The sequence below is a fragment of the Vicugna pacos genome, chromosome 13, assembly GCF_048564905.1.
Source record: "Vicugna pacos chromosome 13, VicPac4, whole genome shotgun sequence".
NCBI lineage: Eukaryota > Metazoa > Chordata > Mammalia > Artiodactyla > Camelidae > Vicugna > Vicugna pacos.
This window is the reverse complement of record NC_132999.1, coordinates 55,947,863-55,973,786: the sequence shown is the minus strand read 5'-3', so window position 1 is coordinate 55,973,786 and position 25,924 is coordinate 55,947,863. Positions and strand designations below refer to the sequence as shown.

The 25,924-nt window shown below is 54.3% G+C and overlaps 1 protein-coding gene and 1 long non-coding RNA gene across 5 annotated transcripts; one reads left to right on the top strand and one right to left on the bottom strand.

Moving 5' to 3' along the window:
• Positions 1-678: 678 nt before the first annotated feature.
• RCC2 (regulator of chromosome condensation 2) lies at positions 679-24,844 on the bottom strand. Of its 4 annotated transcripts, none has more exons than XM_072975273.1 (13): positions 24,692-24,844; positions 23,245-23,530; positions 17,919-18,012; positions 14,793-14,936; positions 12,173-12,304; positions 11,769-11,857; positions 10,341-10,455; positions 8,234-8,400; positions 6,993-7,173; positions 6,476-6,581; positions 5,496-5,568; positions 3,847-3,924; positions 679-3,119 (listed from the first exon to the last, which is right to left on the bottom strand). In XM_072975273.1, the coding sequence occupies exons 2-13, from the start codon at positions 23,521-23,523 to the stop codon at positions 3,015-3,017; spliced, it is 1,563 nt and encodes a 520-aa protein (XP_072831374.1). In that variant the 5' UTR covers positions 23,524-23,530; positions 24,692-24,844; the 3' UTR covers positions 679-3,014. The 4 variants fall into 4 exon arrangements, with proteins under 4 accessions (XP_072831374.1, XP_072831373.1, XP_072831375.1 ...); XM_072975272.1 differs by having other exon boundaries at positions 24,580-24,735; XM_072975274.1 differs by lacking the exon at positions 24,692-24,844 and adding an exon at positions 24,103-24,323.
• On the top strand, positions 23,447-25,924 carry LOC140700790 (uncharacterized). Its single transcript, XR_012079475.1, has 2 exons — positions 23,447-23,742; positions 24,573-25,924. It is a non-coding gene; the product is annotated as an uncharacterized lncRNA (long non-coding RNA).

Sequence of the window (25,924 nt, the reverse complement as noted above, 5' to 3'; positions counted from 1 at the left end):
CCACCCTTACGTTAAGGGCACGAGAAAACTAACCATCCTGAGGTTTAACCAGTGCTGCCCCACCCTACCCCTCCTCCTGCTGCTGGGAAGCTCCAAGCAGCGGAGGCACTTGGAATGGGGGCAGTCAGTGCCTGTGGGAGGTGCTGATCTAATAGCATAAAGCAGCGCGCAGCCCAGAGGCTCCAAAAATGAGGACCGGTGTTGGAACATTGGTGGCTGGAGGCCTGGAGAAACCTGGGAGCAAAGGCTGTCAACCTGGACAGAACAGAGGCCTGGGGCCTCTGAACACGTGGCTGGCCTCCTGGTGCCCCCTGGTGGACAGCTCACCACACTGCCAGGAAGGGGCCAGCACTGGCCCGACCCCCGCAGTTCTTATCAGGAGTGGATGGAAAGGTGGGGAACCTGTGGTATATCACGGTTCAGGTGCTTTCCATGCCTCTTATCTCATCCTCTCAAAGCCAGTGTGATAAACAAGAAAAACTCCGTTTTTAAGTTGGGCCAGTGAGGTGCTGAAGCCTCCCTGCAGGTCACGTATTTCATGGGACAGAGTTGGGAGTTGCGCTCACCTCCCAACTCTGGTGTGGCTTCCCCCTGGGGCCCAGAGTGGGAGCGGGGACAGGAAATAGTTCCGTGTTCACTTGTGTGTGTTCTGCTGAAAAAGAAGTGCAAAAGCCGAAACAGAGTAAACAATCATGTCGTTTATTTAAAATGTTTACTCCCAGAAATATATATATATAAAAAGACAATTACAGCACTAAACCAGGCACCTTCGACCAAATCACAACCTCTTCTTGGATTCTCCCCTTATCTTTAAGCCTCTTCACCCACAGTCTCCTTCCTGAGCTGGAAGACAGGTCAGGTGCCCAGAGGGTCACTGCAAAGCACACCCCTGGCCAGAGTCGCTGCCTCCCCTCCTCTCGGAGTGCAGGGCCGTCTCCCCCAACTCCTTGTACTAAAGGACTTCCCCCCCATTAGGAAGTTTATTTTAAAAGCCTTAGCCCAGAGGAGTGATTGTGGGAGAGCACAGGGCAGTCTCCACTCGGAAGGGCCGTCCCCTTCCCACTCCAGTCCCAGGACAAGGGGGTCCTAAAGCAGGCGGGGGTGCTGGGCTTCAGATGAGTCTACTTGAAGATCAAAGTCGCGCTTGGCCAAGGGCAGTTCCTGCAAAGGCCAGGACCCAGGCTACTGCTCCCCCAAGCCTCTTGGTGACCGCGCTACCCCAGGGAGGATGGGCAGGCACAAAGAGCGCTTCGCACCTCAGCCCATTCCGGGTAAGAGACCTGTCCGGGGAAACTGATGGGCTCTACACAGGGAAGCTTGAGACAGGGATGGTGGTTCTGGGGTGACTTGGACAAGTTAGGTTAGTTTAGCAGAAGCTCTGAAGTTGCAGAAGCTTCTCCCCTGGACTATTAACACAGGACAGTAGAGACGAGCATGAAGTCAGACTAAATCTTAGAAAGATGCAGGCCAGCCTCTTCCCGGCCAGGACAGGACAACCTGCAAAGGCAGGAGCCAGGCAGGAGCGACAGGGGGGCCGAGCAGGGAAAAAAGCAACAACTAGATCGTTTTTGGCATTTTAACATCAAGACAATGACACGTGGTAACAACAGCAAAGCAAAAAAATAAAAAAGACCAGTTATTTAACTTTCCCATCCACCCAAGTCTCACACTGGAGTTCTATCCGCATCTCCCCCATAAGCACCACTGAACTAAAAAATCTATTTTAAAGCACCCAAACCAGTCCAGACCCTCTCGAAACCAAGAGCCCCAGCCAGAGCTGTCGCCTCTCTTGGGTCCAAGCGAGAGGAGGGTTCCGGGAAAGGCACCTGGTAACTCACGCAGAGCAGCGCAACGCCGCTGACGGGCTCTGGCGGAGGGCACGTGGCGGGGAGGCGGGTGGCAGTAGCAGCCTCTGCGCCGACATGCGGGGACGAGGGGCTTCTTCCATCGTCCCAGCTGTTTGGTATCTCAGCCGAGCGCACGCGACTACAGAGCTGGGTTGGCCGAGCGGGACCCTGAGCCTCAGGAACAGACTGCACCCGTTCCAGCAGGATCCGGCTGGGGGAGGGGGTCGGAATACAGACAGAAGCACAGAGGCAACAGGGGCTGGCACACAAAGAGCTGATCCTTCTTTGCAAGGATTCCAGAATGCACTTTTCACTGCTGGCTGATCAATCTCTAACGGCGAGTGCTGGCGAGGTGGCCCGGGCTCACCAGAGGAGCCTTCAAGCCAGATCTTGAACCAGATACATTGTCCCCACATCTGCCCACCCCCAAGTCCTCACTGGTTCCACGGTCACCTGATTTTCATTTGGACTTCTTTTACAGCTAAAGTAGATAGAAATGGCTAAACACAGATCCGAGAGCCCCCACCAGGGGGGAAACGGCGGATTCTATTAATGTTGCAGCCAAAAGGCGGTGGGGCTTACAAGCAGCCAAGGGGAGAAGCGGAACGCACGCGGACTTGGCCGGTCTAGAAGGAAAAGCAGGAAAGAAGTGACCCAGATGCTTCCAAGCACGCAGGTGTGATTCTCGATGGAGATCGACCACCAGGGACCGTCTCTGCCTGGATGCTGCCGGCTCCCACAAGGGACATTTTTTTCTGAGTACGTGGTGACTGCTCTCCCAGGCAGCACCCACTCAGATCACAATGCTAATCAACCGGAAAAGGGGGTGTTTAGAGAAGTATATTTTAGGAGGGGGTGGAGGAAAGAAAAACAACTTAAAAAAAATCTAGATTGCTCAAAGTTTTTGCCTCTTTTGTAGGAATGGTAAATCAACTCTGAGCAAATATTTTAATTAAACATAAAGAGGGGAAAAAAAACCACTTTGGAAAGCATACAGAAAAGGTAGTTGACGTTGAATCACTTATAAAACGGAACCTCAGGGAGTCTAACAAAAATGCACCTTCGGTCAACTTTTGCTTTTTAAAATTCCTCGTTCGACTTCCCGTCCCAGTGCACGTGGAAATGACAGCTGCCGCGAGAGGTGTGGAGTTGCAGGCTCCGGGAGAGTCAGAGGGTCCGGGGGTTGTACTCTGGCAGTTTCTTGATCTTCTCCTTCTCCGTCTCGCTTTCGTCTCTCGCTATCACCAAGGAGTGTGAGTAACCCATGGCCACCTGGGGGGGACAAACCAGCGCTGGGTGGGCAAGAACACTGCAGCTAGTCCCGGAGTTCGGGGCCAAAAAGCACAAGGCAGACAGTGGGATGCCAGGAAGCTGGGCTGGCCCACAAGGTCACTACAGAGGTCAAGATGGAAGCGTCCGGAAGAGCTTAAGAAAGCCCTTCAGTGAAGACCACCAGTGTCAGTGTGACCTGCCAGCCTGCCTTCCAGGACGTCTTAGGGAGACGAGATGGCAGGAGGCCCCCCACAGGCAGAGCCTGGGCACTGAGTGCTGGCAGAGGCCCACAGGGACTCGCGGACGTGCTCCATTTCTCCGTCTCTGGACCACGATCCTGCCTCATGTGCGGGCACAAGCCCCATCTGTGTCTCGGCCATAGGGCTGGCAGCCTGCCTGACTGACAGCAAGGGGCCTCTCCCCACCATCTGCCCCATGGCTTAAGGGTGTGCAGAGTCTTGGGCGAAGGGGCAAAGCAGACTGAGCCACACACTCGGCCAGGAGCAAATGTGCACCGTGGCTGGTGCCCCCACAGCAAATAGCCCTCGGGTCTGGCCAGCACACCTCTATGCTCTCCAAGTCACCCACCAGAAAAAACTCTAGCACGGGCACAGGAAAGATGCTGCAAGATGTCAGACGAGGCTCAAACAGGCTGCAAAGGCCAGAAGCAGGAAGAGGCGTGAATCGGCCCTGCCTCCTTCTCTGCTCCCGGCACAGGGGTCCTCACCTGCTCTGTGAAAATGCCGTCCAGCGTCTTCACCTCCTGAGCCGCCGTGGAAGACTTGGGCTTGTGATCCCCGTAGCCCTGGTGAGGCAAACAGAGGGACACTGAACTGGGTCGCTGTTGGCCACCTGGAAGGAGGGAAGGACGGCCGCAAGTCTGGGCCTCCCGCTGACCCGGGGCTCCTCTGTGGCCAAGCCCCCAGGTCTCAGACACGGGGCCAGGTCTGGGCAGCAATGCACCACAGAACTGCTGCCGGGCAGGGGCGGGGCGGGGACCAGTTTCCTAACCCAACGAAGAGTGAGATGCTAAAATGTAAGCTGCAGGGGTCTGTGTGGTAGAGGCACTATCTGGGGAGTCACTGGTTAGATGACACCATCGTGAGCACAGGAAGAAACGGCAGCCGCGGCCCCCCGGGGCTACCAGGTCAGAGAGCGCTGGCCGCCCCGTCCCCGCCCCGAGTCTGTGATCAGTGACTCCAGACACCAAGGGCTGAAGGGATGGTCCAGGGCTGCTTGGGGGGGTGTCATGCGCTGTGACATGGAGGTGGGTGACTTCAAGGCGGGCAGATCCCTCAGCTCAGCCCAAAGTGGGGCCATGTGGCCAGTGAGCTTCACCCGCTACCGGCCGAGTGCCACGCCACCTCCTCACCCCAAGCTGTGGCTGCCCCACAAGTCCTCCTCGTACCCCTCTAGTCTCAAAATTGATACTCGGAGTCTATTTCTGATAGGCCCCAAGAACATCTGCCCTCCTCTATGAATAGCCCCTAAAAACTGGGCCAGGCTCTGGGTCTCTGTCAAGGTTCCACGCGGGGCCGCCTCTGAAGGGCCCGACTATCTGCTAAAGCATGTGCGCAGCCCTGAGGACTCAGCCTCCAAGCCCTGGAGATGGTGCGAGGGGTCAACAAGCCCTTCCCTCCCCTCCGTCCCCCATCAGCTCCCACCCATGAGAGCAGAGGAAAGGGAAACAGGCCATGCTCCCAGCAGGAAGTCAAAGAGCCAGGCTGACGATCAAATCATAACCAGGACAGGCAGACATCAGGATGAGCTCCACGGCCCGCCTGTTCTTCTTGATGAAGAAATTAGAAATTAAGGACTCACCACGCCCCAGAGCCTAAGAATCAGACAGGGAGGCCAAGTGTGTGTGGGAAACCAAGGGCCACGGGGTCTAATCTCTCAAGTTAACAGATTAAAAGCAGGGAACACAGACAAACTTATCTGGAAAAAATTAGGGAAGAAATGTCCCTAAATGACCTATGAGGCTGGAAACCAGGAAGAGTCGATGCATAGTCACCACTGGCCACATAGTTTAAAAGGACATGCTGTCCCTGTTGACTGAAACCCTCCTGGGGAGCGGGAAGAGAAACCACCTCTTTCCTACTGACGTCATCCCACAATTACAGTTTACAAAACGCAAGGGGAAATGGGACCTGAAACTTCCCAATTTCCACATACAATGTGGACAGAGAGAGCTTACACAATTATTTGATGGGCAAAGAATCCTCTTTGAAAGCTGAAGTGCCTCAGACATTAAGGAATACGGCAGAACTTAATGCAAGAGAAAGACACACACGCATGTTTTCCTTCTCTGTATTTTCAGAAGGCGGTGCAGAGCCCAGACCGAGTCCCGCCTCCTCCACGCAGGGACCAGCTTACCAGCTCCCCAAAGGTGGGCGATGGGCCCCAGCTGATCGTGCTCTCGTCCGCAGCCACGATGATGCTGCTCTTCCTGCAAACAGGCAGAGGCCATCAACACCGCGGCCAGCAGCCCACCCTGCACCCCGCCCAGCGGCCCTGGATGCTTCCCGTGGGTTCCCTGCTCAAGAGCACGGGTGACCTACTAAATCAAGCAGGTCCCATTAGAAACTCCACAGGGGTCTCATTTCTGAACAACACACACAGCACAGGCCAACAGCTTCTCCTGCAGCCTACACACTACCCCATGCAGGCCCCAAATGCTTAGCGCCACGACCCACACAGGACCCAAGTGGGGGTCCAGGGCTGGGGGGGAGGGAGGCGGTGTCACTTTTGGGGTGAACACACACTGGGAAAAGGAGAAGAGGCCAAATCAGAATGAAGTGACAGTTCATTGCAGAGGGGGCAGAACTCACTGAACAGTAACTGGAGTGGGGCCAGTGCTCTCAGATTAAAGCCACACCAAACCTAACAACTAACTTACACTCTCGTCCCCACACATCCGGGCAGGTGATGAATGCCACCAACCTCCTCACCAGGAAGTGCTGGACAGCTCAACAGGTGTCCTCTAAGTAATCTGGAAATCACTGACAACGGTGCTTTCTTCTTCCCAACGTGTCAGGGTAACTAAAATTTCCTGACCAAACTAAAATTTCCTGACCAAATATAATTTTGAACCCTCAACACAAGGAGGGGACACTGAGCCTTTAAAGAATGAAACTTTTAAAGCGACTCTCTCTGTGAAGGCAGTGAAGCCAGTCACCTGTTCTAGGACCTCCCTAGCCCTCTTTCCCAAGCGCAGTCCTTCCCCTCGTCCCAACGCTGCAATCAGTGCACCCGATGCCCACGAGCGAAAGGGCACCTCCCAGGTGCGTCCAATACGCCCAGGAGGGGACAGACATCCCACCCCGCCCTGTTCACGAGGAGACAGGGCCACATACCCACAAGCCAGGCTCCGGATTCTCCAGCCGCAGAGGTCCTGCACGGCCTTCGGGTACATGGTAGACTCTCGGGACGTGTTGGTGGCCCCCCAGAAAAACAGACCACCTGGGAAAGACAAACATGTTTCCACTGTGCCCAGTCACCTCGAAGGCTGGATTCTCATCTCAGCAGTATCAAGAAGGCAAGAGCCCAAAGCTGCACGCTCAGCTGAAGAGGATGACCATCCCCGATAGAGGAGGACCGTTCTCAGTCAAGTGTATTCGAGTAGCTGCACTCCCCTGCTAGAACCTCCAAACAAGCTCTCAAGAAGGAGAGAGGAACGGGGCCTGCCACACTTGGCCCAGGTGACAAGGAGCATTCGGCTCAAAGAACCAGGAAGTCAATGAAATCAAGGTTCCTGGTCTCGAATAGGACAAGGACTCCGTGACACCCTACTGGAGCACGTGGCCAGGGAGGGAAACCTGAAACTTGGCTCCCGACACCTCCCTCCTGAGGCTGGGATGGGGAGTCACTGACCCACTTCACTGACGGCAAAGGAGCAGGTGTAGCCGGCATATATCTGGGACGCCCCGCGCCCAGGGAAGTCGAACAACTTCACCAGGCGGGGGACCATCTCATCCTTCTGCTCAGCGTGGCCCAGTCGGCCGTAGCCACCGAAGCCCCAGGAGAAGACACGCTTCTGGGAGTCCAGGACCAGCTGCAGGAGAGAAAATGCAGACTGCAAGGCCGGCCCCCAGCGGGGACAAGTGGGGTCCCTGCTGTTCCAAGAGCCTGTGGCAGTGGGGAAAGACACAGGGACAGAAACACCCAAGATGACCCACGCCCACCTCTAGTGGGGGAGGCACCCAGCAGCGGACGTGGCCCTTTCTCCGCCAGGGACACTACCTTCCACTCCTATTATTATGGCTCGAAGACACAAGTCTTTGCCTTGCCCTCATCAGAAGCATGAGGCTTCTGTCTCAGGAGCAGCCCAGGCCCTGCACGTCCCAATTCACTCCTGACTGAACTGCGGACACAGCCGGGGAAGCCCCGCCCGTTCCGGTCACCCCTCCACCTGGTCACTGGGGCGGCACCCCCGCCCACATGCCAACAATTTTAAATTCATCTTCTTTTCCCCCGAAGTACCCTTGATGTCTCACGTTTGAACCGTGTGAATGAACCACCCATTAACAGGATTTGATGTCAGAGATCTAAATAAGATCTGTTTCTCCTGACTACGCTGTACAGGAGAGAAGCAGTTTTGGGGCTTGAAAGGACTAAAATCTCCTAGTGCCGGAGATCACTCAGCCAGCCGGCCATGTGCACGAGACTGACCTGTCTCTGAAGCCCAGCCCCGTCCCTGCTCCTTCAACCGACTCTAAGGGGCAAAACAACCACACGGAGGCAACTAAGATAAAGAGATGCACATACCGAAATCTCACTGCCATTTATCCAGATGGACCTTTTAAGGAAACAGCCTTAATGACACAACCTGCTCAACACCTGTCTGGGTTATCGTCTGCTGACTCGGAACGACGTCCGTGACACTCTCAGCACAGAAGCCAAACGCAGAAAAACGCTCGGTGATCCCAGCCCGAAGCGCCTGTGCTTTAGCTACGTCTGCAGACGACGCCCGTGAACAAGTCCAGGTGCCAAGCCCAAGGAGGAGGGCAGGCGCTGAGGATGCCCGGCTCAGCTCCCGACCGTGCAGAGCCGAACGTCTCCCCTGCGGTAAGCCCCGGGAAGCAGAGGAAAAGTCAGAAACACTTGAGCCTTACCGTGTGGTTGGCGCCACAGGCCACATCCCGGACCACCACGTTGGGGACGGGCAGGATCTGGCCGTCCTTCGTCTTCTCGATGAAGATGGCCACTCGCCGGGGCACCAGCTCGCAGTCGTATTCTATCCGCTGCGCCCGGGCAATGAACTTCCCGTCCGAGTTGTGTCCTGCAGCGACCACAGAGAACCAGCCGTCAGCAGTGGCCGCGGCACAGAACGCCTGGCCCAGCCTGGCCAGCTGAGGCCTCACAGAGACACCTATCAACCAAGGTAGCGTCCTCCAATCTGAGGCACAACCTGGTTAGCGGGGCAGGGGATCAATTGAGTTTGTGGGCTGAAACCAGTTATTTGTTTAAAAAAAAAAAAAAAAGAATAGAACAGAATAAGAAACACCCAAGGACACTGTAACAGGATTTTGTGAAAATTCTTTGTATGCGCTTCTACGTCAGCTGGGCTATGTACAGAACGCATTTCCCACTGAGGGCCGCAGTCAAAAAGGTTGGAAGCTGCCGAACCAAAGGAATGGTCGTCATCTTCTCTATGCCCCACGCAGGGTCCTTGAGGAGCCCAGGGTGGACTGAGACAGGACAAAAGTTCAACACACTTCCTCAGAGTTGTGTTTTTATGAATTACCAGTAACCTGATGTATCAATCGTGGTTGTTAAAACAGAGTTAAAAGCACATTCTTGTCTCTGCCTTGCCTGACCCAATAAATGTGTGAAAGAAAGTGTGGGGGCAAGCGTGTGTGCCAGGGGGACGGGTAATCTCCAAGGTCACCTTCTAACTTGAAAAGGGATCTCTCTGGGTTTGGACCATGAGACTGAATACTGGTTTTTAAATTTGCTGGGAAGTTAAGAATGATTCTATAGGCACAAATCAAGTGAATTTCTCAAACTACCTTTAAATGAGTATCAACCAGGCAGATGAGATTGCTAGAAGGTGCATAAATGGGGACTGGCTCACAGTAACGGCTCACTAGATGTTAGCCAGTGTCACCACCACCAAGATCATTTCATTTCCCTGAAGGAAAATCAACCTGCTACGTCAAGCCGCCCATCCGCAGATCTGGGGCAGCCACGGGCAGCAGGGGAGCCACACACGCTTCAGGAAGTAGACCAGAAACTCGCTTCCGGTGTTTTGCCCGGGGCTGGGGATGGCACCGGGGCCTGTGGCCATGGAAACGGTTTCTCCAACCGTCTCTGGCAACTCCCTGGCAACCAACACTGACTGTGCACAGGGGCTGTTCTTTCTTATTCACTTCTGACTTAGGTATATTTAGTTTCACAAAGTCACTGTTCCCTAAAGTCTAAAGGCCAGCGAGATGCTGCTCGTGCTATTTATACTGTCTTCCATCTGCCTGCTTTTAATGACGTGGAGACCCAGGCAACCCAGATCCGGGGGCTGCCGAGGATCCGGAGCGGCATGCAGCGAAGGAGCCAGCAGAGGGCGCCCACTCCTCACCTCCCACCGGGAAGGAGCCGGGAGGTGGGAAGACGCCAGAAGGGAAAAAACACTTTGGTGTCAGATGGGAAAAGAAAATGGAGACCTTGTAAAATCAGGAGCAGGAGGCATTTTCCACTTACTGAGTTTTTCTCTTCTGCTCAATGAAATACAAGCATGTTCTGGGACGGGTACATTCTGTTTAGGGATGAAAAACGGGAAGGGAATCCTACTTTTACACGATACTGGGTCTTCATGTGCTACTTGAAATAATCGCCCAGGCCAGGGTTTCCAGGACAACCTTACTCTCAAGTAATTTCCACACTTCCAATAAAGGTAAATCTTAAAATATGAAAATGAATGAACGTGGTTTGATAAAAAAAAAAAAAACTTTGAAACCCTTTTATGTAAAAATGAATTCCCAAATCAGAAAAAACTCTTTTGTCAGACTCAAGCCCAGACTTTCATTAAGGCAAGTCATTGTAAGACTCCACAATCCCACGAGTTACGCCATGCTGGTCCGCTAAGTAACAGGACAGCCACTTAATGGCTCAAGGCTATTATCTGCGATCAATTACCCACATTTCTATCATGTGTGTGCAGCCCCACACCGACTTCTGGTTCTAAACATACAGATTTACAGAGCTTTTAAAAATGTACTTCCATACCCAGCTGACCATATTCAGGGCACCCAAAGGAGTAGAGGTTTCCTTTGCAGTCCATTATCATACTGAATTCAGCCCCACAGGCCATTTTGGTAATTGGCTGGCCGTTGTACATTATCTGAAAAGGAAAGACAGTAGACTTTCAGACATTTTTTTTTTCCAATTGATAAAAAGACAACCTCTCCACAGCTTGGTGAGAAACAATTACTAGGCTACAAAGGATATTTGATGGACTCAACAATGCTGAAGGAAAAGGCTTAGAATGTTTGTAAAGAAATACCTCCCAGTACAGAGTCAAGTTCAAAGACAGGTAAATCATGTCCCAGGTCTTTATAGCCCTCAAAACGCCCAACATTGTGCCCTGTGCATCCTGGTGCCCAGTGAATACTGAATTCAACTGGCCATCATGGAGGCCAGGGCACAAGAAACAAGAAACCAAGCACATTTGGTACTCAAATCTCACTCTAGTCACTAGTTCTGATGTCAGGCAACTTTAAAAAGAAAAGTTTTTGTAAGTGTTACTGCCAACCACTAATAAGGAACTGTTTCACACTCTCCTGTACCACTATAACAGCTGCCTGCTAATTAGTCTTCACTGAAACGTGAATAGGAAACATAATGGTCCAAAGTCAGAAGTTAGAAGACGACAGCAAAGGCCCCGAGTAATTTAACATGGGACCTGGAAACAAATCTGAGGAAGCACTTAGAAAGCTTGCTATTGCAAACTAATCAGTCTGGGAAAGCCAAGATTGGAGGAACGGTGGGGCGTGAAGTATCGGCATCGAGGGAAATTCTGAGACTGGAGACAGGATGCTGAGTCCTGGGCTCCGTCCCGGGCCCCCGCTCACTCTGGGAACTGTCACGTTCCACCGCAGAGCACATGACTGGCAAAACGGCAACACCTCAAAAACCCTCCCAACTACAGCCGCACTTGGCCACTGTCTCTTTTTAAGACCAAGAAACCCGAGTCCCCGCCCCCATCAGACACTCCCCCTGGCATCCTGCTGCCATATACCAGTAGTTTATTTTTTCGGCATAAAGCCCACCCCTCCAATTATTTCAAAGCGTCTTGGGAATAAGACCACCCCCCCCCCCATCTGTGTTCTAAGCACCTGGCAGGTGACTTCTTACAAAATCAAAACTCAAGGTGTTTGCAGGTAAGGACAAATCACGCCCATGTAACAATTTCACTTTCTCCGGAATAGGAGCGGGCTTCAAAGAGGCCTCTGTAACAAATTCAGTCGGGATGAAAAACCGTTTTTCAGAATGTTCTTCAACTGTGACCCTGTATTAAACCTGCTCCACTCAAAGCATCAAGACCCTGTTCTTACAAGGGAGCAGTAACTCAAACAATGGGGAGGACTGCCTGATCTCCCGCCACCCAGCAAACCCAACACAAAAGCAGAGAGAAGCACCAGAGCAGGGCGGTACCTGCGCGGGGCTGGGAACAGCGTCCGTCTGGTTGCCGAGGCCCAGCTGCCCCATCTTGTTCTCCCCAAACGCGAATACGGAGCCCGTTTCTAGAAGGAAAGAGTGACGTTCATTACAAAAGGGAAGATAATGCCAAGTGTTCTGAACTAGATTTGGAATCAAAGGCTCTAAAATAATAAAACAGCTCCTCTGCCAGGAAGAAGGCAAGTGAGACAATTTTCCAAAAGGGGGTGGGCCAGGTGCCTCAAAGCTGACCTGCAGGTGAGGCTCAAGGCCTGGAGAAGCCACCCCCGGGCTCCCTGGGGCCATCATTCACATGAGGAGTCACGGGGGTGCTCCACTGCCCGCCCCAGGTGGACCATTTGGCCTCTGACCCCATTTCGAAGGAAGCAGCCCTTCCTTACCCGTCAAGGCCAAGGTGTGGTTCCGCCCACACGCCGCGGACACGATCACCTCGTGGCTGAGACCCTCGATGAGTCGGGGGGCTTCAACTCTCTTGGTGTCGCCATGTCCCAGCTGCCCCTTCTCATTCCGCCCTGTGGATTGAGAGCAGGTTCAAGTGGGAAGGAGACAGAGGGCGACCCGAGCAGCTGCAGAGGCGAGGATTCCGGGTCCTCTGCACCTGCAGCCAAGGGCCCGAGAAAGCAAGCTGGCTCTGCAGGCAACGCCAGCCTTCCCGGGCTGCCGAGTGGGGTCGGGTGACCAGGTGAGATGGGCGGGGCTGTCCCCAAAGTCGCCTGTTCACCTGCTCTGACTCTCTTTCCTGGGGCAGTGACTGGGACCCACTCTCCCCAGCCCTCAAACCCCAAGGGCAACGGCAGAAACACCGGGTTCAGCCCAGATGTCACACACGAGCAGACGAGCCCTAGGAAACAGCTTGCTTCTCACGGTACCTGCCAGACACCAATTCCCTCATCCGCTTCACTCCGAGATGTATTTTAAGACAGTGACACCTGCCTCACAGGAAGCTGGATACCACAGAGCTCTGGGCATCGACCTGGGACCCCTTCATTCCTCTCCTTCTATCTCACCCCACCTTCTATGGACCAGCACTCACAGGACCCTTAGCCACGTGAACCCCGATGATGGCCAAAGGCCAGACCTGCCCTGAACACAAGCCCTCCCTGGCGACCGGCCCTCCTCCACCTCTGGGCTCTGCTGGCGTGGACTCAGGTGGCAGGAAGGCCCCAGGAGGCCAACCCCCGCCAGGCCCTCTGCAACGCACAGCTCCCCCCCACAAGGCTAAGCCCTTCAGCTCAAAGGAGACGTGGAGGGCTGGGAGGGCCAAGAGGCTGGACACCCCTAAAAGTTACCTTGTTTCCAACACAGGCTGCAACAGTTCCAAAATTAAACACCTCCATGGGCCTCTCCCAAGCCTCTCTACTGAACTATACTTGTAACTGAACATTTGGAGAGATTTTTGGAGATTCTACAGAGCCAGGAAGCCAGGCAATTTGGGTGGGGGTCATGTTTCCACATCCTTGCCAACAATGAACTCTGACCTCTCAGGCATGAAAGGTGGTGAGCAGAGTCACAAAGAAGAGCCCCAGGTGTCCTGGGAGGGCATGAGGCGTGAACGGCCTCCAGCTACAAGGGAAAACTGTCCTCGGTTTGATTAAGGGCTCTGGCAGGACAAGCAGACACCAGCTCTAGTGGAAACTGCCCAAGTTCACTGTGAAAGGCACTTTAAAGGGGTACAAGCACCAGCAGCAGTTTTTCGGCAAATGTGAGGCCCGAGTGGCCAACAACTGGAGACCCTGTGAGTGACGGACACTGGACCAGGCCCGACGCCTTCCAGTGACTCACAGTGGACTCGTGACATCCCCACTGGCTCCTCCCCCCGCAGCGGCAAGTCTGCTCCTGGGACATCTTTGCTCTGGGCCAGGTCAGGTGCACAGCCTTTAGAATAGTTCCCTGCCAACAGGGTCAGCACAGGGGACGTTTTCAGAAGCACCACATAAGTGAAATTCAGTAGAGAGATCAGAAATAAGATACCTGAAGTTCGGAACTGCAACACAGAAGGCTGTGTTCGGGGCTGGCACAGTAAGAAGGAGGGGTGCTTTGGGGGAGGGACACACCTCCGTGCCAACCGGGAGAAAATGAAAATCGTGGCAATGTCAGCGTGTCACTGAGAAACTATAAAGTTTAAATTTGGGCCAGACACACTTGTTAGCTTTTTTTCAGCAGAATTACAAAATTAGCAAGAGTGCAGGGAAGACAACAGATGTTAATATATTTGGACTTTGGTACAGCAGCTCGTGAAATTGCAAAAAATGGTTCGAACAGACCAAAATAAAAATGCAGTCATATGGACTCAAAGCGGGCCAAGGGACCAGAAACAAAGGGTGAGGATAAATGCCAACCCCCACTGGAAGAAGAGTCCAGGAGCTTCCAGAGGGCGTGGGGGTGCGTGAGCCTTCGCCAGTACCTGTACGAATGATCTGGAAGAGGAAACAAGCGCAGGGCGTTAGCCCTCGGCAGGGGACACAGAAACGGGAGAGATGAGGTGAGGGCAGGGGGCCGCCCCTGCACCTGGGCCAGGGAGTCCGGCACGAAGGAGTTCAGAAGGACAAGCAATTCACCTTGGATAAAGTAAACTCAACTGTCTGGGGAAACGTAGTCAGAGACAGAGAAACAGGACGGCAGAGACTGATGTCACGACGTAGCAGATGTAAAAGCCGATGGCATTTAAAGCGGCAAGAACAGAGGTCGACATCACGCTGTGCTGCGGGGGGGAGGGCGGTGTTGGGGGGACAGCAGGCTTAAAATAGGAATTCAATTCTAGGGACCTCGATATCGGGAAGATTGAGGTGCACTGAGAATACTGAGGAAAAGGTGACTTAAAGAGGACTTAGAGAAACAGGCGGCTACACACAGAGCAAAACCTGGCAGAAAAGTGAAGGTGATGCACTCACGGGGCACAGGCCAGTCGGGAATCAGGAAGAGGGTCGCAAACAGAGCAGCACCACCCCAGAAGGTGGGCGTGGGTCTCCCTTCCACCCTCAGGCCCCGCTCGGTACTTACCCCAGCTCCACAGCTTCCCTTCTGTGGTGATGAGGAGGCTGTGGGCAGCGCACGACCCCGAAACCACTGTCCGCACCCGGACCCCCGAAAGGCACCCATACCTGTGGGGCCCCCACAAATTCTGACCGAGATTGCGGTAAGCAGCTGCAGAGAGAACAAGGACGCACATCAGACACCCGCGGAGCCAAGGTGGGTGGGTGAAGAGCCACCCCCAAAGGGCCCACCCCCGCGTAAGGTACCCCCGTGTAAGGTATCCCCGTGGGGGCTCCGGGACAGATGCTGCTCCACCTCCGTCTCTGGTCCTGACCCGCGGGGACCTTGGACCCACAGGCAGCTGCTGTTGAGCTGGCCACACACAGGTGACTGTGACCAAGAAGTGGGCACACTCTGTTGGGCAGACCTGTCGGGGAGGGGCTGACTCACGAGAGCAGGCGGCGGACCTGAGTCTCCCTTGCCCCTCTCACAGCCAGAGATCTCCTCACCCTCACGACGGCTCCCTCCCGCCCTCCAGCCCAGGGCTTCCTTGGGGCCAACTCTGAGAGTCCCCATCCTCCACAGCTATCAGGCCTCCTGTAGAGGGCCCAGCAGATCCTCCCCCCCATCTTCCTCAGGGGTCTCATCATGCTGGCCAGGTCATAACCCCTAGCTTTGCCCATGAATTTGCTCCCCTGGAAAGCCTTTCTCTGCCCCCTTGCATGTTCTTCACATCTCAGGTCAAGCACCCCCTCCTCCAGGAAGCCCTCCTTGCCCACGTCTCCCTTTTAATTTGTCACTCTCTGCACCCTGGCGCCCTGGGAACCCTATCACAGCACTGTCCTACTAGTACTAGCAACCTGAGGGCCTGGGCCGTGGCCCCCTCTAGTCCGGGGCCTCCATCTGCCTGGAGCAGAGGGAGCAGGGTCGGGGAGGGCAGCCGTCTCCTTCACAACCCCTCTTCACCTTACTGGTGGACAGGGCATGGCCAAATTTTGGCTTAATGCTCTCAACTTGGGGCTCAAGGACAGAAAACACGAGAATGCTTCTAGGCCCATGGTTACTAGTATGAAATGCTAGCTGCTGCCAAATCGATTGTTAGATTGATCCAAATGCAGAAACTGACTGAAAAGTCCTGATTCCTCCATCCAGTACCTGGCTCAGTGGGAAAACATCTGCAAAACTCTTCCCTGCCCGTACCCCACCAGCAGAGGGCGCCAGGCACAGCCTCTCATTTAGTTACAAGGGATTGGGTAAAGGAGGGAAGACATCCTGAGCTTCTCCATCTGAAGACACTTCTCTACCACTAAAAGGTGAAAAAAAAAAAAAAAAAAACCCAGCAATTTCCTGGGAAAGAGCAAACCAAAAACAACAGCCTTCACACCTATGTGCATGGCATGGTTGACATGTACCACGTTTGTGGACAACACACAGTGCCGGGAGACACCAGGGGACACCACGGTTGACCCAGGGTGGCTAAGTGGACCCCTCCTAAACGGTGCGTGGAGAGTCAGAATTACCAAAGCATCTCCCCTGTATGAGCTCCATGAATGTCAACGCCCGAGATGCAGACAGCTTGCATCCCTGGCCTCCCAGGGAACTGTCAGAAAGATCCAAGTCAAATTAAATGCACAGCAGCAGCAGTGCTGGGCAACTCGGCCAGGTTGGAGGGGGTCATTCACGCCCGGGGCCTGGACCTAATCAGAGGTGGAGCATGAATCACTGCACTATCTTGAAAACGAAGGAGGCATTGCGCTACTGACTTTAGAAGATCCACAGTGCTGCGGACTCACGGGCGGACAGGCTCCAGGAGGGAAGGCTCACTGCAAGGATGGGAGGGACTGAGAAAGGCTTGGGTGGGAGGGAAAACCCTTCCCTTCAGGTCTGGCACCAGAGGGAAAACAAATTCTCCCTCCCCGCCCTTCACATCTATTGGCAAGGTCAGAGAGCTCAAAGACGTTGAAAAACACTTAGAAAAAAATTTTTTAATTATATAAAATTTCATTCTGAGGGAGAAACATCAGGGAAGCAAAGATAGGAATGGGAGAAGACAAAAAGGCGCTCTTAAAATGGGCCCCATCAGGGCAGAATTCCCTCCAGCAGAGGCGGACTTGCTCTGCGCTGGCTCCCCACTGGAACCCACTTTCCACTCTGGGCCCGCGCATCTCTAATTGCAAGTGGGCCACTCACTCAAAGAGCAGCCTCGAGAAACAACACGACCCATGCACAGGGGCTGGCAGGGAGACTGATGCTATCGCACCCTGGGAGGGGTTCCAGGTGACACCAGCTGTCAGGCGGCTCGGGCCCTGACAGCTTGTCCTGAAGGCTGGGCACTTTCCACCACAGGAAGACAATGACCAAACCCCATTTCCAACTCGGCTGGACCCCGAGAGCTGCTGAAACTCCACCCACTGTTTTCACAGAATAAGATGATCTCCACGGCCCGTCCTGAGGCACTAGGGAGTGTCAGTGTGCAAATATTTGTTCACTGGGCAATGTTGGAAAGTACTTTGGGAATCTTTCCAAATGAAATCAAGAAGCCATAAAACATGGCGAAGTGCCAGCCTCACTTCTCTCAGATGGGCTGGTATTCTCGTGAGGAACCACACCAATTTTCTAAAAGCGTCTGGGGATTAAAAGTTACTTCTTAAGACTTCTCTGCTGCCGACTCCAGACTGTTACTTGCTATGTCAAACCAGTTTCCACAGTCATTTGGCAGTTTGCGAAGAAACACGGACTCTTCTGAACTGCCTAACACTTTGCCATCTGACCTGCGACAGACATCTAGGACGTACTGACATCCCACAGCAACAGCCTCTTCATTTTAACGAAAACAAATGACTTTAAAGAAAGACGGGAAAAAGGTACTGGTGTTTATTTGAAGCTACTTTGTATTTTTCTCAACAGAAATGGTTTTTCAAAAGCAGGGTTGTGAAGTGAGAAACCTGCCCAAGACCAGGGTTTAAATCCCGTCCCACAAAAACTAGAGTGGCTGTGTGGCCTTGGGCAAGTCACATGGCCTCTCTGATCACTTCTGCACATGACGAGAATACCTACCTGGAGGATGGTCACCAGAATCACACTGGACACCCAGTACACAAGAAGCACTCAATACAAGTAGCATCTTCTATTTTTAGAAACTGTTTCTCATACCTTGTTGTTTAGGCACTTCTTTTCGACCAATCAAGTCCCAGTTGGTTGCCCCAAAAATCAAAAGCTGCCCTTTGCACTTAGACCCTTCAAGTTTCTACAGAGACAGAGAGAGAGGGAAAAAAGAATTAGCTTGCAACGCTGCTTCCAGCTTCCCAAGTCCATCTCACAACAGCAAACAGAAAAAAAAACAATTCATCATTAGCACTTTCCCCTAGCAGTTTGCACAGTGGACAGAGGGGCCGGTGTCATCACCACCTTGTCAGCCACTTGGATGCCAACCAGCCCCAGGAGCTCACTGGTTAAGCTCAGGCTCATTTTCATCCTTTGACTTCTCTTTATAAAACACCTGCAGAACACTACAAAATAGCCAATCGTGACATTCCTCCCCTCTGCTCTGCAAACCGCCTCATACAGGTATTTGCAAGAGACCTGCCATGTCACACAGGGGGTGAGTGTTAAAACCGCTGTCCCTGGGGCCAAGGCTGCATTTTCCCATCGCAAGCAGAGTGCCGCACAGGGACCTGCAGCCTTCGGGCCCCGTGGCATCTCCGCACAGCAATCACATGGGCCAACTTCCCCACCCTCCCGGTGCGCTGCCCACACTGCCAGGGGGCCTTCCGTGGAGAAAACATCGAAGCACCGTGTTCAGTTCTCCACTGGACAAAGACCTGAGTGGGGCTGGGCGGATCTGACAGCTCGTCCTCACCTCTGGCCCAAGAGCCAAGGGACCAACAGCGGGCAGAACGAGGCACATCCCCGCCAGTACACTTAGTCCCCACCCTCAGCCACTAGGGCCACATGCTCTCACTGTCGAGGGGAGTACGTGTCACTTAAAAAGACTCCTGTCCGATTCTGGGTGGCACTCATTCTGATGCTCTCAGCCCTCCTCTCTGTTTCTGAGATGCCCAATACATTTCTCAAAGTCGACTCTCAGAGTCAACCCTGAACTCTCCACTCAGTTCCACAGGCAAGGGAAGCAGTTAACTTCCCCTGCTGCTTTCATCCTTTATATCATCATCATCCCAGGACATTAAAAGCAAAGAAGGGGTTCTCCGTCTGTGACCAGAATCGTTCTTGGAAGGCTTCAAGAGAAAAAGACCAAACAGCTCCAAATCCAGTCATTCTAACTCCCACATGGTGACTGCCCTGGCGGGATGTTCCAGCAGCCTGGGGCGGGTACGTGTAAGAGGAACGCATCCTCGTGGTGGGAGATTCCAACTCTTAGGGAACTCTGCATGGCCCAAACCCAACGTCACGGGCACCCCCCCCCGGAGGTGGGGGGAAGGTTCTGTCAGGCTCACCCCCATGTAGGTGGCTGGAGGAAAACAGTCTCCTACAGGACGCACCCTGCAGTCAGCGTGCAAAGGGGTGACAAAGCAGCCGGGACTGGAGAATGTCTTCGCCACACTTCAATTATTCAAAGAATGACCTCAATTGGGGTACAGTCCAACCCTGCAGCACCCACAGACTCGGATTACTTGAATGGAAGCCTAGTTTCCCCTGGTTATCTCCCGTTCTTTGTTAACTGGCGGGCCTGGCTGGAACATTCTACACATCTAGTGCAGGAAACAAAAGGATTCAGAGGGTGCCATCAAGTTCCGGGGAAAGAGCAGCCCTGGGTCTCTGCCCACGTTACCGACCTGCTCTCCACTAATGCTCAGGCCCGTGTGCAGCAGCATCAGAGACTCGGGATGTACCTAGGATACGGTGGGAGGAGGTGCCAGGCCTGAGGACAGTGGGGAGAAGGTCCATGGATGACTGCAACCTCGGGCCAGGCCAGCCCTGCCTGCCTCAATGGAGCTGGGTGCAGCCCTCGTCCAGACAGTTACCCGCCTCCCTCACTGAGATGCACTCAACACAGCAACAGTGCACCAGCGCCGTTGGCCCCTGCGGGACCTGCAGCTCCGCCAGCCTGCCAGAACCTGCTGCCCTCACCCTGGGCGCGAGCGAGCTTTCCTCTGTTACCTGGAGATGCCAACAGCACCTGTACAAGTGGGCAAGGGCCTGCGGCCTATCAGCCAGCTGAGCATTGATACAAAATCCCAAGCTGCCTGATGCAAGGTGTTTGTGGGAAATCCTGGCAAACTGGTCACTTGTGTCTACTCCAGTGACAAGAGGTCTGAGTCCTGGGAAGGGCAGTAAGCATCCCTTATTCGGGCTTTTACGTCATGGGCCTCGCTTCCTCACGTGAGGTGCTATTACCTCCATAAGTCTTTGCTGTAGGCTACTTACCTTTATTTCTTTATAGTTTAATTCTCCCTTCTACTTGCATGAAATAAAAAATCTAAATAAGGACTAGAAGTCCTAACATCTCTTAAAATCACAGCCCATACTGCTCTTCATCACAGAGCTGAACCCATTCACAGATGAGAGATCCCAGATGCATGCGGGCTCCATCCAGAGGACTCCAAGGACGGCTGCCAGGGCTGTCAGAGTCAGAGGTTATGGGACCCTCCAGGGGTAACATGGCCTTTGCTAATGGGCCAAGAGATCTTTTTTGGGGGGATGAAATCAGCAACCATACTGCCTTTGTCTAAAGGCCATGCAGCAGAAAAGCTGAAAAAGGTCTCCCACCAGGACATGTGAATTTCACTTCACCCTGCTGCCTCCAACAGCCCGGGCCGAGAAGCTGGCCGAGATGAACGGCAGAAACATGCATTGAGCTTCAATCAACAAAATGTGGTTTCTGGTCCAAAGCGATTTTTGAATTATTGCTCAAGTGCAAGGAGCACGTTTATGAGTTCAGGAGTCAACCTTTAACATACATCCATTTAGGAGGCTGCTGCTCTCGGCAGGGGGAAGATTGCTCAGAAATGCCAGCAACAGCAATTCCCTAGCGGGCTATCAGCTACAACAGGCTTCAAGCTCAGTGTTCAGCCGTATTTATTTGCTCCTCTCAGACCAGACAGAGTTGTCTCAGGGTTCCACAAAACCTGGGCAACCCGACGCTGGAAGAACTACGAAGACCAGGACAGGCTGGGACACTCACCTGTCTTCTAGGATTCAGCCAAGGCTGCTTGTTTTATCTATAGGGTTATGAAGTTCACAGGAAATTCAGGCTGCAAACCCTCGATGATCGGAAAACACTCATCTGATACAACTACACAGAAACCTGAGGTCCACTGGAGAGAGCACTTCCCGAGACTGAAATGCTAAGAATGTTTTATAAAAATACACATCTCATCCTCAAGGCAACTTTGTCCCTCAACCACACAAGTATCTGGGGCTCATCTTTCACAAGCTCAACATCTGCAGCTTTGTGTTAACTGAAGGCAACACGCTTCAGACAACTCCTGGCAGCTGCTCTCACACACACCTCCCTCCAACTGCCCTGAACAGCAGCAAGGCTTGCAAAATTCTGAAGCAAGCTGGGGACTGCTGTCTGTCTGCAGCAGCAGACAGGACCCCCAAGACTGCTTACCAGGTGCTTCCCTTAGAGTCCAGGAACCCGAGGCCAGGGACACACCCGAGACCAGGGGACAGTGCCTACCTAGGGCAAGGCACTGGCGAGGCAATGGGCCAGTGTGGGCCTGACCTTGACCCAGGACCAACAGATGCTAAAAAGAACTTAGAACTTGGTGTGTGCACTTTCCATGAGGCACAGAGGAGCATCAATTGTTGAACCCTCTGTCTCCTGCATGCCTGAGCCTAGGATGGTGTGCTGGCCAGTCCACTGCACACTCTCTCCATGCTGCCTTCTTGGATTAATCTTGGCACGGGGTAAGACATTCACTTCCTGACAACAAAACCCACCATTCTAAAAGGTTGACTGGAAACGCTCAAGACACAGCAGAGCAGAGGCAGAGCCCAGACGGCCTTTCTCTTCCGTTCTCTCCTAACACACCCAATTAAGGACAAATGTCTGGAGTATCGCACAGAAGACTATACGTGCTAAGGGAAAACAGTTCCTGCACTCCGTTTTCTCAGTATTGTGGTCATTTCCCTGGCACTGGCCTGGTCCCCAACCCCAGGTAAGACATTTCAGTGATACCAGTTCTCCTTCACGTCACCCTCCTGCACAATCTAACACACTGGCCCTATTCACTGTGAGGGCAGTTATAAAACATGAACAATTGCAGAGGTGTTGAGGATGACATCAGAAAAAAACTGAGCCCAGTGGAATTCTAGCTCCATATGATTTTGGGTTAGGCCCTTAAACTTTCTGCCCCAGTTTTCGCATCTATAAAGTGGACATAGAAATGCAATATTTTTAACCATTTAAACATTGCCTGCAGGAGACAGCACTCTGGTACCGGCTAAGAAAAGGATCTTTCCAGATCGTCAGACTCCAGACCCTAAGCAAAAGTCCTCACTCCTTTGGGGTTATATGAGCATCTGGTGAAAGCTTTGACCCTCTCCCTAAACACAAGTCCCACAGTAAACTTGTGGGTTCTTAGGATCGCTGAGCCCACTCTGGCTCCGCAGGGTTTTGCAGGCACATGAGTTGGTCACGATCTTAACTAAGATCTGAAGGCCCGACTCTAATAAGCAAATTGAAGCCCATTCATACCAAGGGAGATGCTTCTTTCCTGGGGGTGCTGTATAGAGCCCACGCGGAGCGCCCGCGTCCTCGGACCACAAGCGGTGAACAAAGCCCAAACACCTCTCAGCCCCGAGGGGGGTGAAGGGGGGCCTTCCCGACCTCCAGGGGGAGGGCTCTCCAGAGCATGCGCCCTCGCACCCTGCCCCGGCGCCCGCCACCCCCGCCTCCCCGGCGGCGCGAGACGGCGCAGGGCCGCATGGGGCATGCGCGGCGGCCGCCAGGCCCCGCCCCCCCGGAGCGCCGGAGCCGAGGCGGCGGGAACCTCAAAGCCCCGGCGCGAACTGCCGCTCCCCGCAGCGCGCCGGCGGCCCCCTCCCCCGCGGCGCCCGGGCCGACCGGTGGCCGCGGGGGGCCGGAGGCGACGGAGGGCACGCGGCGTCTTGCCCCGCACCCAGCGCGCGCATCCCTTCCTCCGGCCGGAGACAACTTGCAAAAGTCTCCCTTCCCGGGGCGGGAGGGGGAGGGGAGGCGGAGGGAGTCGGCTCGAGCGGCGCCGGGGGCGGGGCCATGACCCCCTCGCGCGGGCGGGCGCGGGCTCCCGCCGCCCCTCCCCCGGTGGGGGGCCCGGGGCGCGCGCCCTAACGGCCAACTGCCGCGCGGGCGGGCGGCGACGGGGTCGGCTAGGCCCCGGCCCGCGCCCACCCCGCGCCCTTTTGTTGTGCGGCGGCGGCGGCGATGATTCAGCCCGCGGCCTGCGCCGGCCCCGCCGCCCCCAGTCAGGACGCACGCGGTGACGCGCCGCGGCCCTGGCACCCCGACCCCCAGCCCCGGCCCCGCACTCACAACGCGCTCCTTGGTGTGTTCCGGCTCGGTGATGACCACAGCCGCGCCGCCCGACTTGGCCGCCGCCGGCCGCGCCGCGCGCTTGCCCCCACCGGGGGCCCCGTCGAGCTCCAGGCCATCCTCGTCGCCACTGCTGCCGCCGCCGCTGCTACTACTGCAGCGCTCGGGCCGCTCGCGCTTCCTGCCGGCCGGGCCGCCGCGCTTCCTGGGCCCGGCACGGGCCGTGCCGTTGCCCGAGCTCGGCTCCTCCCAAGCCGCCGCCGCCTTCTTCCTGGGCATGGTCGCGCTGGAGGAGACACGGGGCAGCGGCGCACAATGGACGGGTTATAAACTGCGCGGGGGGAGGGGAGCCAGCCGAGCCACCGGCCTCCACTTCCTCCCCTGCCCTCCCCAAAGTGGCGGCCGCGGGGTGGGCGGAGAGGGGGCGAGCCGGGAGGAAATCGCGCCCCTCACGGACCCCGGCGCTCCTCCCCCGGGGAATCCCGCACGGGAGCCCAGGTGCCCGACTGCAGTTCGCTCAGAGAAAGAAAAAAAAAAATGGAGGACCCCCCCCTCCCTTGGCCCATCCTTAAGTTAGGTTTGCCTACATCGCATCACAATTGCAGCCTGGTCCCCAAAGAAGTAAAGAGAGAAAAAGAGTCTCTGATCCCCTAGGTTTTCATTAGAGAAGGCTTCGGGACACTTCAAAGATCCCCCTTTAGCACCTTGGTTGGTGAAGGAATTCCCCCCTCCCCAGCTGCCCCACCTGCTGCTTTTGTCTCCGCGTCTCTCTCCCCAAGCCCACTCAAAGGCAATTCTTCCCACCTAACCCCCCCGCAGCCTGAGCCCCCAATTCTCCTTCAGCCTGGGGGCTCTGACCTCGGTCTCTAATTAGCCGAATCCCTGAGGGTGGGCTGCCCCCGGCGGGAAATGGGGGGGTGGCTCGAATAAAGCTGGCCCCCAAACCCAAACACCTGCTCGCACAGACACGAAAAATAAAAACTTTAATGGTGCCCAACTCTCCCGGCCCCTCCCGGAGCGTGTGGCTCAGCCGATCCCTCTGATCCCGGCTGCAAAGTGCCCCGCTCCGCCGCTACTTTCCCCCAGCGTCCCTGCGCCTTCGCCCCGTCTGCTTTTTTTTTATTATTAATTTTGAACAATGGGATCTCTGTCTGTCTCCGATTAAACCACGTGGATCCGCCTTCCTTCCCCTTTTTATTCATTCAATTCCCCCAACCCCCCTTCCCCAGGTTTTTTTTTTTTTTACCTTTTCTCCTCCAAAAAAAAAAAAAGAAAAAAAAAAACTTTCCCAGACCCCGCAAACTGATCATTATCTATTTCATTTTCAGCCCCTACCTGCTTGGAGTGATGAGAAACCGGAGAGAAAAAGGAAGAGAAGCGACTAAATGACGAAACGAGGGCTTTTTTTTTTTCTCCCCAGCCCAGACGAGGGCTCCAGCCCACTCACCAGATACACTTAAAATGTAAATACGAGCTTCCAGAACAAATGCTACAACACAAAACAGAAACACATGTGCGGCCGGGCGGCAAGCGAGCGCGCGGCGGGGCGGGCGGCGCGGGGCCCGGGGCGCTTGCGCCCCCTGCCGGCCGGCGGACCCCGCGGCGGCCCGGCCCCCCGCCCGCGCCCGCTGGGCAGCCCGGCCCACCGGAGCCTGCGCCGGGCGCCACGCCGCCAGACTTCACTCCCCGGTCCTGCGCGTTTCGCAGGCGGCGCAACGAACCTTGGGCTTTTTACGCAGCGCGTCCTGCACGTCAGAGATTTTTTTGGGGGGTTAGGGGAATGTTAGATTGTTTTTCCCGGGCATGTCTAGACAGGTCACCTGAGGACACTCGCTGGAAAATAGTTACTATGCTTACACATCTGCTAACAAGGGACGTGCCCTAATTGAATGATTGGAAATGAAAGATGAATACAATTTGAATAATTTTCTCCTCTGCAGAGAGCTGTATTTTATTTGCCTATGGATGTGTCCCAGTATGTAGCAAGATGCTGTTACATAGTAGAGTTCCATACATAAAGGTTTGCTACGTAAGTAATTGATTTGGAAGCCAAGGATGTCCTAGAAGCTAGTTTTGATGGAAAATTTTCACTTTTGACAAATATTTGCTGAGTCCCCAATACATGCAAGACGCACAGTGCTAGGTGCTGGGGATATAAAGCCAGAGGACAAGATTTCTGCCCTAGTGGAATGATAGGCTAACGGGAAAGACAGGTAATTAAACAAGTAATTGCCAGTGCGGTAGGTGATGAGGTTCAAGACACCCCACCCCAAATTGTGCCATCTTGGCATATTGAATATTTTAAGTTGAGTTTTGAGAAAAAGATAGAAGCAGGAAGGTTGCTCTGACCGCCCCTCTCCTGCCCTTCCCCAAAGCCCGTCATAAAACCCTCAGGTGAGCGGCGCCCTACCCATTCCAGGAGGACAGGAACATCCTTATCTCTGAAGACAGGGGACACCAAAAGAACCCTAATAGACAAGCCTTGCTGAGTTTCCCACACTCTGCTATACTTTACCTCAAACTCCTTAACCTCTCCTGCGTCCCCCGGACTGCCCACTGTTCATCACACCTAGCAGAAAAATCCACAGATCTGTTTCTTTGGGACTTGGACCCCTTATACAGTCTCCTGTGTCATGTAAAAGGTTCTGTTCAAATAAATGTGTATGCTTTTTCCTGTTAA

Coding starts and splice junctions, on each gene's coding strand:
- RCC2 (XM_072975273.1), bottom strand. CDS start 23,523: ATGCCCAGGAAGAAGGCGGCGGCGGCTTGGGAGGAGCCGAGCTCGGGC. Junction 10,456..11,768: donor CTGTTCCCAGCCCCGCGCAG/GTACCGCCCTGC, acceptor TTTCCTTTTCAG/ATAATGTACAACGGCCAGCC. Junction 6,582..6,992: donor CTTTGCCGTCAGTGAAGTGG/GTCAGTGACTCC, acceptor TGTCTTTCCCAG/GTGGTCTGTTTTTCTGGGGG.